Genomic DNA, 14,203 nt, shown 5'->3' on the forward strand with positions numbered 1-14,203 from the left:
GTAAAGTTAGCGGGTTGTTAGGTTAAGGGGTTAATAGCTTAATTTAGTTTCTGGCGATGTGGGGGGCTGGCAGTTTAGGGGTTAATAGGTTTAGTAAGTGGTAGTGATGTGGGAGGCCAGGGGTTTAGGGGTTAATACATTTATTTAGTTGCGGCGGGGTCCGGGAGCAGCGGGATAGCGGTTAAACATTTTAGTATAGTGGTGGTGTTTAGTGATAGGGTATAAATAAAATTGGTAAAAAGCCGAATAGCAGCGAGATTGATGACTGCTAGTTAACAGTCCGCTGCTCATCGCCCCGTACTTGGTGCGCAGCTTTTTTTATAAATATGGAGATCGTATTCAGGTCCGCGGCCGCGATGTTAGGCGAGCGTATTGGTGCTGCCGAATACAAGAAAGTTGATGGCTTGATAGATAGGCCTCATTAAATACATTTTATATGCGTAGTATTGAGGTTATTCACTGCCTCCTTCCCTTCATTGGTGCTGCCATGTTGGACTCATGTTTTCACTACATTCCAGTGCTGACGTGTTTGCACATTTGCAGCAAGTTTCCTTCAGATTCAGTGAAACCTAGGTTACAAAATGGTGGCACCCATAATAAAAGTGCTGTGTATAAAATGTATTTAGTGTTTAAATGTCCTTTTAAGTCACATTCAGATCCTCTTTCTCTGAGATGACATATAATGTGTGTATTTTAGAGGTCATTGCACCTGTCATATAATGTTTGTACGTTTTAGCAGGAAAATTCTAGAAAATGTTTTAAAATGATGGTGAAATTTGAATTTTTTTAAAAAATTTTTTAACTATGTGCTTACACACCAAAAAACCCAGTCTGGTCATATGTAATGTACAAACGTCCGTTTTTGCTTTTTTTTTTTTTTACTAGTGAGACATTTTTGGAGATGCGCGGTAAGGCTCGGCACATGATCAGATAAAGAAGAACATTCTAGCCTGCAAATTAGAAACGTAGTCTAACTTTACTATGCTTAGTTGCATTGTTGGTTTGCAACAACTTCAATATTTGTAACTGATTGTCATATGTTTGCAGATGGGGTACCCAAGGAGATTTTACTACCACCCATCCACGCCCAATTGTTAAAGTAAAACTGTTCACTGAAAGTACAGGTGTTCTGGCACTTGAAGACAAAGAGCTTGGAAAAGTAAGTTCTGTTTTGCTTTATCTTAATAAAAATGTGTCCGTTGCTATGTATAAAAAAACTACTTGCTATTTTATATTTTACAAGATGTGATATAAATATGTTCACTAATTGCTTGCTAGTAAATTTCATACTAGATGTCCATAACATCAGGAAATGATGAGAAGTAAAATGTATACAATGCAATACAACCTCTGACCCCACCAGTTCTAGAGTATTGTTCTAATTGTGCTCCAGTCATAAAGAATCACCTTTACTACCCATTCTACAGCTTTGAATAACTAACATTGTTATATTAATATACTTTATAACTTCTAAGTTTGTTTCTGAGCCCTTGCACTCTGTCCCTTATCTCAATGCTTTTTAAATCTTGCACAACAGCCAGACAGTGCTAGTTCATGTGTGCCATATAGATACCATTGTGCACACTCCTTTGGAGGATGATAGTGGCAATACAAGAACCAGCACTGATTGGCTAAAATACAAGATTGTAAAAAGTGCTGAGATAAAGGGCAGTCTGCAGGGGCTTAGATACAGGTAATCATAGAGGTAAACGTATATAAAAGGGAAAGTCTAGTCAAAATTTTACTTTCATGACTCAGATAGGGCATGCAATTTTAAACAACTTTCCAATGTACTTTTATCATCAAATTTGCTTTGTTTTCTTGGTATTCTTTGTTGAAAGCTAAACCTAATTTATCTCAGTAAATTTTGACAGTTTTCTCTGCTAGACAGCGCTAGTTCATGTGTGCCATATAGATAAAATTGTGCTCACTTTGGTGGAGTTACATAGGAGTCATCATTAAAAGCACTAAACATTTTCAAGTAGACTGTTCCTTTAAAAAAAATTTTTTTAAAGTGTTATAATATAAATATAATTAATAATTAAAGTACTATTATTGTCATGTAAAAAGCAGTGTTGCTTAAATGTCTTTTTCTTTTAAAAATTAGATTTCAAAATAAAAGCATTTCATGATCAGTGGGTGGATATATATAATTTAAAATACATTTTACTTTCATTTGTACCTATATTGCAGATATAAATTTCTAGAGGAAACCCAAGAAAACAATTTAGTGAATATATGTTTGACAATAAGCCTGTACAATTTTGTAGAAATATTGTTTGAAACCAATGAATTTTGCATAAACAGTGAAGTATGAATTGTAAATAAAACATATTTAAATCCATTTTATGCAGGGTTTCTCCATTGCTAGATACCATACCCAAGATGTACAGTTTTCATAACGAAAACACTGAGAACCGTTTATTTAGTGTTAGCATCTCAGTACTGTGAGAAATAATTGTAGTTCATTTAAATATCTGCCCACAAAGTTGAGACGGCCTGTAACATTTTTGAAAAGGAAATCCGGAAGTGTCAGAAATTGCAAACTGATTTTCAGAAAAGAACCAAAAAACGTCTACTCCGTTTATTTACTATATGCAACAGATTTTAGTGTTTTTAAACATGTGTTCTTGGGGGCGTAAAGATGCTCAGAGGCAAATTAGATATCAAGTCTGGTATTTGGCAAACAGTATTTCTTATAGATCAGGGATTGATGTGAAGATGACTGATGGAGAACTCTACAAGTACTTTTTCCAGAGAATCAATCCCTCTACGTCATTAAGGCCTCCTCAAATGACCTTGCAAGTGGTCCAAACATCAAGGTACCCCCATACATTTGAGAGAACCATCTCTGATGTTTCTCTCTGGGTTTATAAACTATGGCAGATACTCAAAGGTACTCGCTGCAAGATTCCTTGCTATCTGTGTTGTATTTATGTTTAGTGTAGCCTTTTGTTATTCAAATGCTCTAATCCTGCTTTAGAATACACCATGCTGATCATAATATTTATTTTATTTGTGATAATGAGTCTCTTTGTACAGTAAACCTTAGTGTTTCCCTGATATACCAAGTTATTTTCACAAATGTATTTAGCTGTTTCTTTAAATGTTTCGCTCATTCTATTTTAGATGCATTTTTCATTTTTGTAACTGATTATTTTTATGGTGGTTTTACTCTAAGCCGCATAACTGTTATTTTTTTATTGTGGCAGAGAGGAAGCTGAGGCAGGGATTTTCTACTCAATATTTCCTTCATATGGTCCAGTTCTGGTACTGACCCAGCAGTACTGAATATTAATTTAATAGTCTGAGAAAAATCCAAGATTACATTTAATAATCCGTTTCTTCACAACAGAACCATATTTTGCCTTCCCTTGTGCCTCGGCCCATAAGGCATTTCAAGATAAAATCCTTTTCTCCTACCATTTACTATAAGGGCTCCATTTATCATCCCGCTGCAGACAGGGGCGTACGTCCCTGTCTGCTTCTCCTCTGGCATTTACCATTGCACAAGAGTGTTCCTGTGTGCTCTTGTGCAACCTGCCTCCTGCGTGCGCTTAGCCAATCGTGCGCTGACAGGAGCTATCAATCTCCCCGGTCAGATGAGATTGGGGAAATTGAAATTCTCCACTTAAGAGGTGGAGAACAGGACAGGGAAGCAGTGGTCCAATAAAGCTTGTTGCTAAATCCTGACTACTACAGGTGCAAACCTGCATTCAAAAGGGAGAGAAGGGCTTGAGATATTGAACTTTAAGTGTGAAGTTACTCAATCAAGACATCAGGGAGCAGGGCCAGTGTTTAAATTTTTGGCTACATAGGTGAAGACACATTTTGACACCCCCCCCCCCTGAAATTATATACCCTGCCATTACTGTTTCTTAACTAAATGTTCCAGTTATGAATTAAGCAGCCATAGATAACTATTTTGTCTGTAATAATAAAGAACATAGATTTTCATTATCACATCAAATTCAAATGTATCTGATTTATTATAATTTATAATAGCTATTATAGATACTTTCTGCATGACATAACATACCAAAGTGGTGGCTCTGGACAGCATAGCAAATCAGTGGTGTGTCTGCATAAAATGTTGCTTAATAATTTTATGATGTGATACCGATGACTTACAGGGTAATATTGTTCAGTAAGCTGTAGTACACGTGTATGTAGTATAAGAGAGGTACAAAAATAACTTGCTTTACTCCAAATATTAATCCCAAGCCCTTTGACACTGTATTCTGGGGTTTCTACCCTCAACCACAGTACCTGATTGCATTTTTTAATAATTATTATAATATATTTACTGCAGCATACACAAGGTGATGAACAAAATAGCAAATACAATAGCAGTAGTGAGCTTTGTAAACCATGCCAAATAAATACTGTTATGGAGCTTATACCGTGAATGTTGTGGGGTGTCATCTAGTAATTATATATGACCATGTTCTAACTGAAGTTAGTTACTATTATGATTCAGGAAATACACAGGTATGCTTTAAAGGGATAGTAAACACATACGCCTAGATTACGAGTCTTGTGTTGAGGGGTCCAAACGCTGCTTTTTAACACCCGCTGGTACTACGAGTCTGGCAGGTACAGGTGTCACATTTTTCCGCGATTTTAGCTTACCACAAATCCCCTTACGTCAATTGCGTATCCTATATTTTTAATGGGATTTGCCTAACGCCGGTATTACGATTGCTGGAAAAAGTGAGCGGTAGACTCTCTCCTGTCCAGACTCCTACCGCATTTAAAAGTCAGTCGTTAAGAGTTTTAGGGGCTAACGCCGTAACAAATAACTCTTAACTAAAGTGCTAAAAGTACACTAACACCCATAAACTACCTATTAAACCCTAAACCGAGGCCCCCCCACACATCGCAAACACTTAACTAAAATGTTTAACCCCTAATCTGCCGACTGGACATCACCGCCACTTTAATAAATATATTAACCCCTAAACCGCCGCACTCCCGCCTCGCAAACACTAGTTAAATTGTATTAACCCCTAATCTGCCGCCCCCAACATCGCCGCTACTATATTAAATGTATTAACCCCTAAATCTAAATCTAACCCTAACACCCCCTAACTTAAATATAATTTTAAAAAATATAAATAAAATTACTACAATTAATTAAATTAATCCTATTTAAAACTAAATACTTACCTGTAAAAAAAACCCTAAGCTAGCTACAATATAACTAATAGTTACATGGTAGCTATCTCAGGGTTTATTTTTATTTCTCTTGTAAGGTGTATCCAGTCCACGGATTCATCCATTACTTGTGGGATATTCTCCTTCCCAACAGGAAGCTTCAAGAGGATCACCCACAGCAGAGCTGTCTATATAGCTCCTCTCCTAACTGCCACCTCCAGTCATTCTCTTGCAGCTCTCGACAAGGGAAGTAGCTAGAGAGATGTGGTGAATTAGTGTAGTTTATCTTCAATCAAAAGTTTGTTATTTTTAAACGGTGCCGGCGTTGTACTGTTTATTACCTCAGGCAGAAATTAGAATTATGTATTTTAACTAGGTACAATAGTTATTAAATAGTTATTAACTATTTAATAACTACCTAGTTAAAATAAGTACAAATTTACCTGTAAAATAAACCCTAACCTAAGTTACAATTACATCTAACACACACTATAATTAAATTAATTCCCTAAACTAACTACAATTAATTACAATTAAATTAAATAAACTAAATTACGAAAACAAACAAACACTAAATTACAGAAAATAAAAAAGAAATTACACATTTTTAAACTAATTACAACTAATCTAATCCCCCTAATAAAATAAAAAAGCCCCCCAAAATAAAAAAAAATTCCCTACCCTATACTAAATTACAAATAGCCCTTAAAAGGGCTTTTTGCGGGGCATTGCCCCAAAGTAATCAGCTCTTTTACCTGTAAAAACAAAATACAATACCCCCCTAACATTAAAACCCACCACCCACACACCCAACCCTACTCTAAAACCCACCCAATCCCCCCTTAATAAAACCTAACACTACTTCCTTGAAGATCACCCTACCTTGAGCCATCTTCACCCAACTGGGCACAAGTGGACCTCCAGACCGGCAGAAGTCTTCATCCGATCCAGCCAGAAGAGGACATCCAGACCGACAGAAGTCTTCATCCAGGCGGTATCTTCTATCTTCTTCCATCCGGAGCGGAGCGGGTCCATCTTCAAGACATCCGACGCGGAGCATCCTCTTCCATCCAACGGCGACTGAAGAATGAAGGTTCCTTTAAGTGACGTCATCCAAGATGGCGTCCCTTCAATTCCTATTGGCTGATAGAATCCTATCAGCCAATCGGAATTAAGGTAGAATTGGAACAGCCAATAGAATGCAAGCTCAATCCTATTGGCTGATTGGATCATCCAATAGGATTGAACTTCAATTCTATTGGCTGATTGCATCAGCCAATAGGATTTTTCCTACCTTAATTCCGATTGGCTGATAGGATTCATAAGTATAATGTAGGTGGCCGCGGTGTCCGGAGCGGCAGATTAGGGGTTAATAATATAATGTAGGTGACGACGATGTCAGGGGCGGCAGATTAGGGGTTAATAAGTGTAATATTAGGGGTGTTTAGACTCAGGGTTCATGTTAGGGTGTTAGGTGTAAACGTAAATTTTCTTTCCCCATAGGAAACAATGGGGCTGCGTTAGGAGCTGAACACTGCTTTTTTGCAGGTGTTAGGTTTTTTTCCAGCCAGCTCAGCCCTATTGTTTCCTATGGGGAAATGGTGCACAAGCACGTTTTACCTGCTTACCGCTATCGTAAGCAACGCTGGTATTGAGGTGAGATATGGAGCTAAATTTTGCTCAACGCTCACTTTTCTGAGGCTAACGCCGGCTTGCAGAAAACTTGTAATACCAGCGTTGTCTTAAGTGAGCGGTAAGAAAAAAAGGAGCGTTAGCACCACACAGCCTTACCGACAAAAACTCGTAATCTAGCCGATTGTTATTACAAGACATTTCTGTTGTGTTGCTATAGTATAATTTATCTTTTAACATCCTTTTTACAGAGAAGTTTTCAATAGCTAAACACCATTTGCTTTATTTGCAGGAGCCGATCTTTAGCCCAGACAATAAGACTTGCCACAGTATTAAAGTTAGTATAAAGTACCTTGTTTGCAGTTGTTATCTGATAACGCCAATTAGGGACACCTATATAGCAAAGGTAGCCTTAAGTCAGCAGGGTGCATTTCAAGTTCTGAGAATTAGAAATCGCTCAATTTTTAGAGCTAAAATTACATTAAAGGGAGCAAAATAAATAATTAAATATATTTCAAAGTTGTATCATTATGTATAAATAAAAACATAATTTATGTAAGAACTTACCTGATAAATTAATTTCTTTCATATTAGCAAGAGTCCATGAGCTAGTGACGTATGGGATATACATTCCTACCAGGAGGGGCAAAGTTTCCCAAACCTCAAAATGCCTATAAATACACCCCTCACCACACCCACAAATCAGTTTAACGAATAGCCAAGAAGTGGGGTGATAAGAAAAAAGTGCGAAAGCATAAAAAACAAGGAATTGGAATAATTGTGCTTTATACAAAAAAATCATAACCACCACAAAAAAGGGTGGGCCTCATGGACTCTTGCTAATATGAAAGAAATGAATTTATCAGGTAAGTTCTTACATAAATTATGTTTTCTTTCATGTAATTAGCAAGAGTCCATGAGCTAGTGACGTATGGGATAATGACTACCCAAGATGTGGATCTTCCACGCAAGAGTCACTAGAGAGGGAGGGATAAAATAAAGACAGCCAATTCCGCTGAAAAATAATCCACACCCAAAATAAAGTTTAAATCTTATAATGAAGAAAACTGAAATTATAAGCAGAAGAATCAAACTGAAACAGCTGCCTGAAGTATTTTTCTACCAAAAACTGCTTCAGAAGAAGAATACACATCAAAATGGTAGAATTTAGTAAAAGTATGCAAAGAAGACCAAGTTGCTACTTTGCAAATCTGATCAATCGAAGCTTCATTCCTAAACGCCCAGGAAATAGAAACTGACCTAGTAGAATGAGCTGTAATCCTTTGAGGCGGAGATTTACCCGACTCGACATAAGCATGATGAATTAAAGATTTCAACCAAGATGCCAAAGAAATAGCAGAGGCCTTCTGACCTTTCCTGAAACCGGAAAAGATAACAAATAGACTAGAAGTCTTTCGGAAATTCTTAGTAGCTTCAACATAATATTTCAAAGCTCTAACTACATCCAAAGAATGCAATGATCTCTCCTTAGAATTCTTAGGATTAGGACATAATGAAGGAACCACAATTTCTCTACTAATGTTGTTAGAATTCACAACCTTAGGTAAAAATTTAAAAGAAGTTCGCAACACCGCCTTATCCTGATGGAAAATCAGAAAAGGAGATTCACAAGAAAGAGCAGATAATTCAGAAACTCTTCTAGCAGAAGAGATGGCCAAAAGAAAACAAAACTTTCCAAGAAAGTAATTTAATGTCTAGTGAATGCATAGGTTCAAACGGAAGAGCTTGAAGAGCCCCCAGAACCAAATTCAAACTCCAAGGAGGAGAAATTGACTTAATAACAGGTTTTATACGAACCAAAGCTTGTACAAAACAATGAATATCAGGAAGAATAGCAATCCTTCTGTGAAAAAGAACAGAAAGAGCAGAGATTTGTCCTTTCAAGGAACTTGCAGACAAACCTTTATCCAAACCATCCTGAAGAAACTGAAAAAATTCTCGGAATTCTAAAAGAATGCCAGGAAAAATTATGAGAAAGACACCAAGAAACGTAAGTCTTCCAGACTCAATAATATATCTTCCTAGATACAGATCTACGAGCCTGTAACATAGTATTAATCACAGAGTCAGAGAAACCTCTTTGACTAAGAATCAAGCGTTCAATCTCCATACCTTTAAATTTAAGGATTTGAGATCCTGATGGTAAAAAAGGACCTTGTGACAGAAGGTCTGGTCTTAACGGAAGAGTCCACGGTTGGCAAGAAGCCATGCGGACAAGATCCGTATACCAAAACCTGTGAGACCATGCTGGAGCCACCAGCAGAAAAAACGAGCATTCCTTCAGAATCTTGGAGATTACTCTTGGAAGAAGAACTAGAGGCGGAAAGATATAGGCAGGATGATACTTCCAAGGAAGTGACAATGCATCCACTGCTTCCGCCTGAGGATCCCTGGATCTGGACAGATACCTGGGAAGTTACTTGTTTAGATGAGAAGCCATCAGATCTATTTCTGGAAGTCCCCACATTTGAACAATCTGAAGAAACACCTCTGGGTGAAGAGACCACTCGCCCGGATGTAACGTTTGGCGACTGAGATAATCCACTTTCCAATTGTCAATACCTGGGATATGAACCGCAGAGATTAGACAGGAGCTGGATTCCGCCCATACCAGTATACGAGATACTTCTTTCATAGCCAGAGGACTGTGAGTCCCTCCTTGATGATTTGATATATGCCACAGTTGTGACATTGTCTGTCTGAAAACAAATGAACGATTCTCTCTTTAGAAGAGGCCATGACTGAAGAGCTTCTGAAAATTGCACGGAGTTCCAAAATATTGATTGGTAATCTCACCTCTGAGATTTCCAAAACCCCTTGTGCTGTCAGAAACCCCCATACAGCTCCCCAACCTGTCAGACTTGCATCTGTTGAGATCACAGTCCAGGTTGGAAGAAAAAAAGAAGCCCCCTGAACTAAACGATGGTGGTCTGTACCACGTCAGAGGGTGTCGAACAATCAGTTTTAAAGATATTAAATGAGATATCTTTGTATAATCCCGGCACCACTGGTTCAGCATACAGAGCTGAAGAGGTCGCATGTGAAAATGAGCAAAGGGGAACACGTCCAATGCAGCAGTCATAAGAACCTAGAATTTCCATGCATAAGGCTACCGAAGGGAATGATTGAGACTGAAGGTTTCGATAAGCTGAAACCAATTTCAGACGTCTCCTGTCCAACAGAGACAGAGTCATGGACACTGAATCTATCCGGAAATCTAAAAAAGGTTACTTTTGTCTGAGGAATCAACAAACTTTTTGGTTAATTGATCCTCCAACCATGTTCTTGAAGAAACAACACTCATAAAAAGCTGGAAATGATCTTTCCATTGAAAATGAGCAAAGGGAATTGAATCCAATGCTGTTAAAACTTCTATGCATATATAGCAACTGAAGGAAATAATAGAGACTAAAGGTACCGACAGACGGAACCCAATACAAATTGTCCCTTGTCTGATAGAGACAAAGATAGTGACATAAACCATCTGGAAACCTAAAAAAAGGTGACCCTTGCGTGAGGAATCAAGAGCTTTTGAAAAAAGATCCTCTAACTATGTCCTGAAGAGCAAGTGAAACATATGAGAATCCGCATCCTCAGGAAATAATCTGAATGAAAACAGAAAAATGAAGAATACGCATTTATTGTATCTAAAGAAAACAAATAATGCTATCAATGACCACAAAAAGGCAAAATAGTTTGAATAAAACTCCAAAACCCAGTTCCTAGAAAAGGAACTGGAATAAAAACCCCAGAAGATTCCAGGTCTGAGCAGCGCTTGAACCCCATGGGTACCCAGCCATGCCTCAACAGTATCCAAAATATATAGGACCAAAACACACTTAAAGAAAGTGTAAGCCTTACTGGAATAAAATCAAAGAAATTTGGACAAAATAGAACCAAATAAATTTCAAAGAAGTCTTAACCTGCCCCTTACCAGCCAAGCTGGAATACGGCACGTGCATCGCAACATTAGGGAGCTAATTTCGAACCCCAATTAAAAACATGTTACTTGGGAAAGAACTCAGGATTCGTTCCTTAATAAGAACAACCAAACTAGTATAAGCTTAAAGTTTTAGTCTTAGAACTCAATCTTGAAGCCCATAGTAACAGTTAAGAATTGAATCCAATTATAATTGATTATCTTAGAACCAAAGAAATATGGATTTTTTTTTTATTTATTTTTTTAAAAATCACAGAATTCTTCTAGCTAAAATAGCTAAAGACATAGATTAACCCTCATTTGCGAATATATTCAATAAAATGAAGACACAAATGAAATCATTAGCATGATAGTCCAGTTTAAAGGACCAGTCAAAACAGAGGACTTGCAAAATGCAAAACAACAAGACAAATGCAACGGCACCTAGTCTAGTAAATGTTGTCCCTTAACAATGCTAAAATAAATCATGATCTGATACTTGATCTTAAAGTAAACAGAAAAAATGAAGCAATTGCAATATCACAGGGCCAAGAAAAGTACCTGAAACTAAATAATTTTCCAAAAATAAGATACAACTATATAAAGGAAAATAAATACTATTTTGCTATAAAAACAATAGCATAATTAGTAGGAGTAGAGATAGCTCCAATAAATTGGAGAACCCTCCAAATTGAATTTAACTGCTGACAAAGAATATAGTTTAAAAATAAAAGAAAATTCTCAGCCTATTCCATTCCCTAGTATGGGGAATTGGAAAGAAAACCTCTGAAATCACAGAAAAAATAAAAAGGCAGAAATAGTGTCAGCTAGTCTTAAAGAACTAGTTACCTTAATATCCAAAATAATCAACACCTCTTCAACAAAGAACAAATGTACTTTAAAAATAAAAAAAATATATAAAAAAGTAGATTTGTTAGTGTCAATATCTGATGAAGAGAATTTCTGAAAGAGAAAAAAACATCATCAGAGAAGGATAAATCAGTATGTTGTTGGTCATTTGAAACTTCAATAATTAAAAAAGAAGTGAAAAAGACCTAAAAATCGTATTAGAAGGCACAAAGTCAGAAATAGCCTTAATCAGAAAAAATATTTCTTATAAATCTTCTAAACATTTCTTGCACTTAAGAATGGAAATGTATAAAGCATAAATACTAATGGAATCTGCATGTAAAAGTATATCATAATAACTTATTACAAACCATAGCTAAAGATAAACATTTATAACATTTAAAATAAATGAACTTAGCTTTGGTAGAACTGAAACTCAGTTAAGCATTTTTCCAGAAGTGGCTTCTGACTCAGGGACAAACGGAGACATCTTGCAATATGTAATAGAAAAAACAACATATAAAACAAAATTGATCAAATTCCTTAAATGACAGTTTCAGGAATGGGAAAAAAATGCCAGTGAACAAGCTTCTAGCAACCAGAAGCAATAAATAATGAGACTTAAATAATGTGGAGACAATAGTGACGCCCATATTTTTTAGCGCCAAAAAAGACGCCCACATTATTTGGCGCCTAAATGCTTTTGGCGCCAAAAATGATGCCACCTGTCAGACTTGCATCTGTTGAGATCACAGTCCAGGTTGGAAGAAAAAAAGAAGCCCCCTGAACTAAACGATGGTGGTCTGTACCACGTCAGAGGGTGTCGAACAATCAGTTTTAAAGATATTAAATGAGATATCTTTGTATAATCCCGGCACCACTGGTTCAGCATACAGAGCTGAAGAGGTTGCATGTGAAAATGAGCAAAGGGGAACACGTCCATTGCAGCAGTCATAAGAACCTAGAATTTCCATGCATAAGGCTACCGAAGGGAATGATTGAGACTGAAGGTTTCGATAAGCTGAAACCAATTTCAGACGTCTCCTGTCCAACAGAGACAGAGTCATGGACACTGAATCTATCCGGAAATCTAAAAAAGGTTACTTTTGTCTGAGGAATCAACAAACTTTTTGGTTAATTGATCCTCCAACCATGTTCTTGAAGAAACAACACTCATAAAAAGCTGGAAATGATCTTTCCATTGAAAATGAGCAAAGGGAATTGAATCCAATGCTGTTAAAACTTCTATGCATATATAGCAACTGAAGGAAATAATAGAGACTAAAGGTACCGACAGACGGAACCCAATACAAATTGTCCCTTGTCTGATAGAGACAAAGATAGTGACATAAACCATCTGGAAACCTAAAAAAAGGTGACCCTTGCGTGAGGAATCAAGAGCTTTTGAAAAAAGATCCTCTAACTATGTCCTGAAGAGCAAGTGAAACATATGAGAATCCGCATCCTCAGGAAATAATCTGAATGAAAACAGAAAAATGAAGAATACGCATTTATTGTATCTAAAGAAAACAAATAATGCTATCAATGACCACAAAAAGGCAAAATAGTTTGAATAAAACTCCAAAACCCAGTTCCTAGAAAAGGAACTGGAATAAAAACCCCAGAAGATTCCAGGTCTGAGCAGCGCTTGAACCCCATGGGTACCCAGCCATGCCTCAACAGTATCCAAAATATATAGGACCAAAACACACTTAAAGAAAGTGTAAGCCTTACTGGAATAAAATCAAAGAAATTTGGACAAAATAGAACCAAATAAATTTCAAAGAAGTCTTAACCTGCCCCTTACCAGCCAAGCTGGAATACGGCACGTGCATCGCAACATTAGGGAGCTAATTTCGAACCCCAATTAAAAACATGTTACTTGGGAAAGAACTCAGGATTCGTTCCTTAATAAGAACAACCAAACTAGTATAAGCTTAAAGTTTTAGTCTTAGAACTCAATCTTGAAGCCCATAGTAACAGTTAAGAATTGAATCCAATTATAATTGATTATCTTAGAACCAAAGAAATATGGATTTTTTTTTTGATTTTTTTTTTTAAAAATCACAGAATTCTTCTAGCTAAAATAGCTAAAGACATAGATTAACCCTCATTTGCGAATATATTCAATAAAATGAAGACACAAATGAAATCATTAGCATGATAGTCCAGTTTAAAGGACCAGTCAAAACAGAGGACTTGCAAAATGCAAAACAACAAGACAAATGCAACGGCACCTAGTCTAGTAAATGTTGTCCCTTAACAATGCTAAAATAAATCATGATCTGATACTTGATCTTAAAGTAAACAGAAAAAATGAAGCAATTGCAATATCACAGGGCCAAGAAAAGTACCTGAAACTAAATAATTTTCCAAAAATAAGATACAACTATATAAAGGAAAATAAATACTATTTTGCTATAAAAACAATAGCATAATTAGTAGGAGTAGAGATAGCTCCAATAAATTGGAGAACCCTCCAAATTGAATTTAACTGCTGACAAAGAATATAGTTTAAAAATAAAAGAAAATTCTCAGCCTATTCCATTCCCTAGTATGGGGAATTGGAAAGAAAACCTCTGAAATCACAGAAAAAATAAAAAGGCAGAAATAGTGTCAGCTAGT

At 36.6% G+C, this 14,203-nt stretch overlaps 1 protein-coding gene across 3 annotated transcripts in view; it reads left to right on the forward strand.

Annotated features, from left to right (window-relative positions):
• Window positions 1–14,203, forward strand: part of CADPS2 (calcium dependent secretion activator 2) — a 1,413,577-nt gene that overhangs the window by 414,426 nt on the left and 984,948 nt on the right. For all 3 annotated transcript variants that reach the window (XM_053716670.1, XM_053716668.1, XM_053716669.1), the window contains exon 7: window positions 1,048–1,159. In XM_053716670.1, the coding sequence (XP_053572645.1) occupies window positions 1,048–1,159 (112 nt within the window). The remainder of the gene's footprint in view (window positions 1–1,047; window positions 1,160–14,203) is intronic.

Source organism: Bombina bombina, chromosome 6, assembly GCF_027579735.1.
Source record: "Bombina bombina isolate aBomBom1 chromosome 6, aBomBom1.pri, whole genome shotgun sequence".
NCBI classification, from domain to species: domain Eukaryota; kingdom Metazoa; phylum Chordata; class Amphibia; order Anura; family Bombinatoridae; genus Bombina; species Bombina bombina.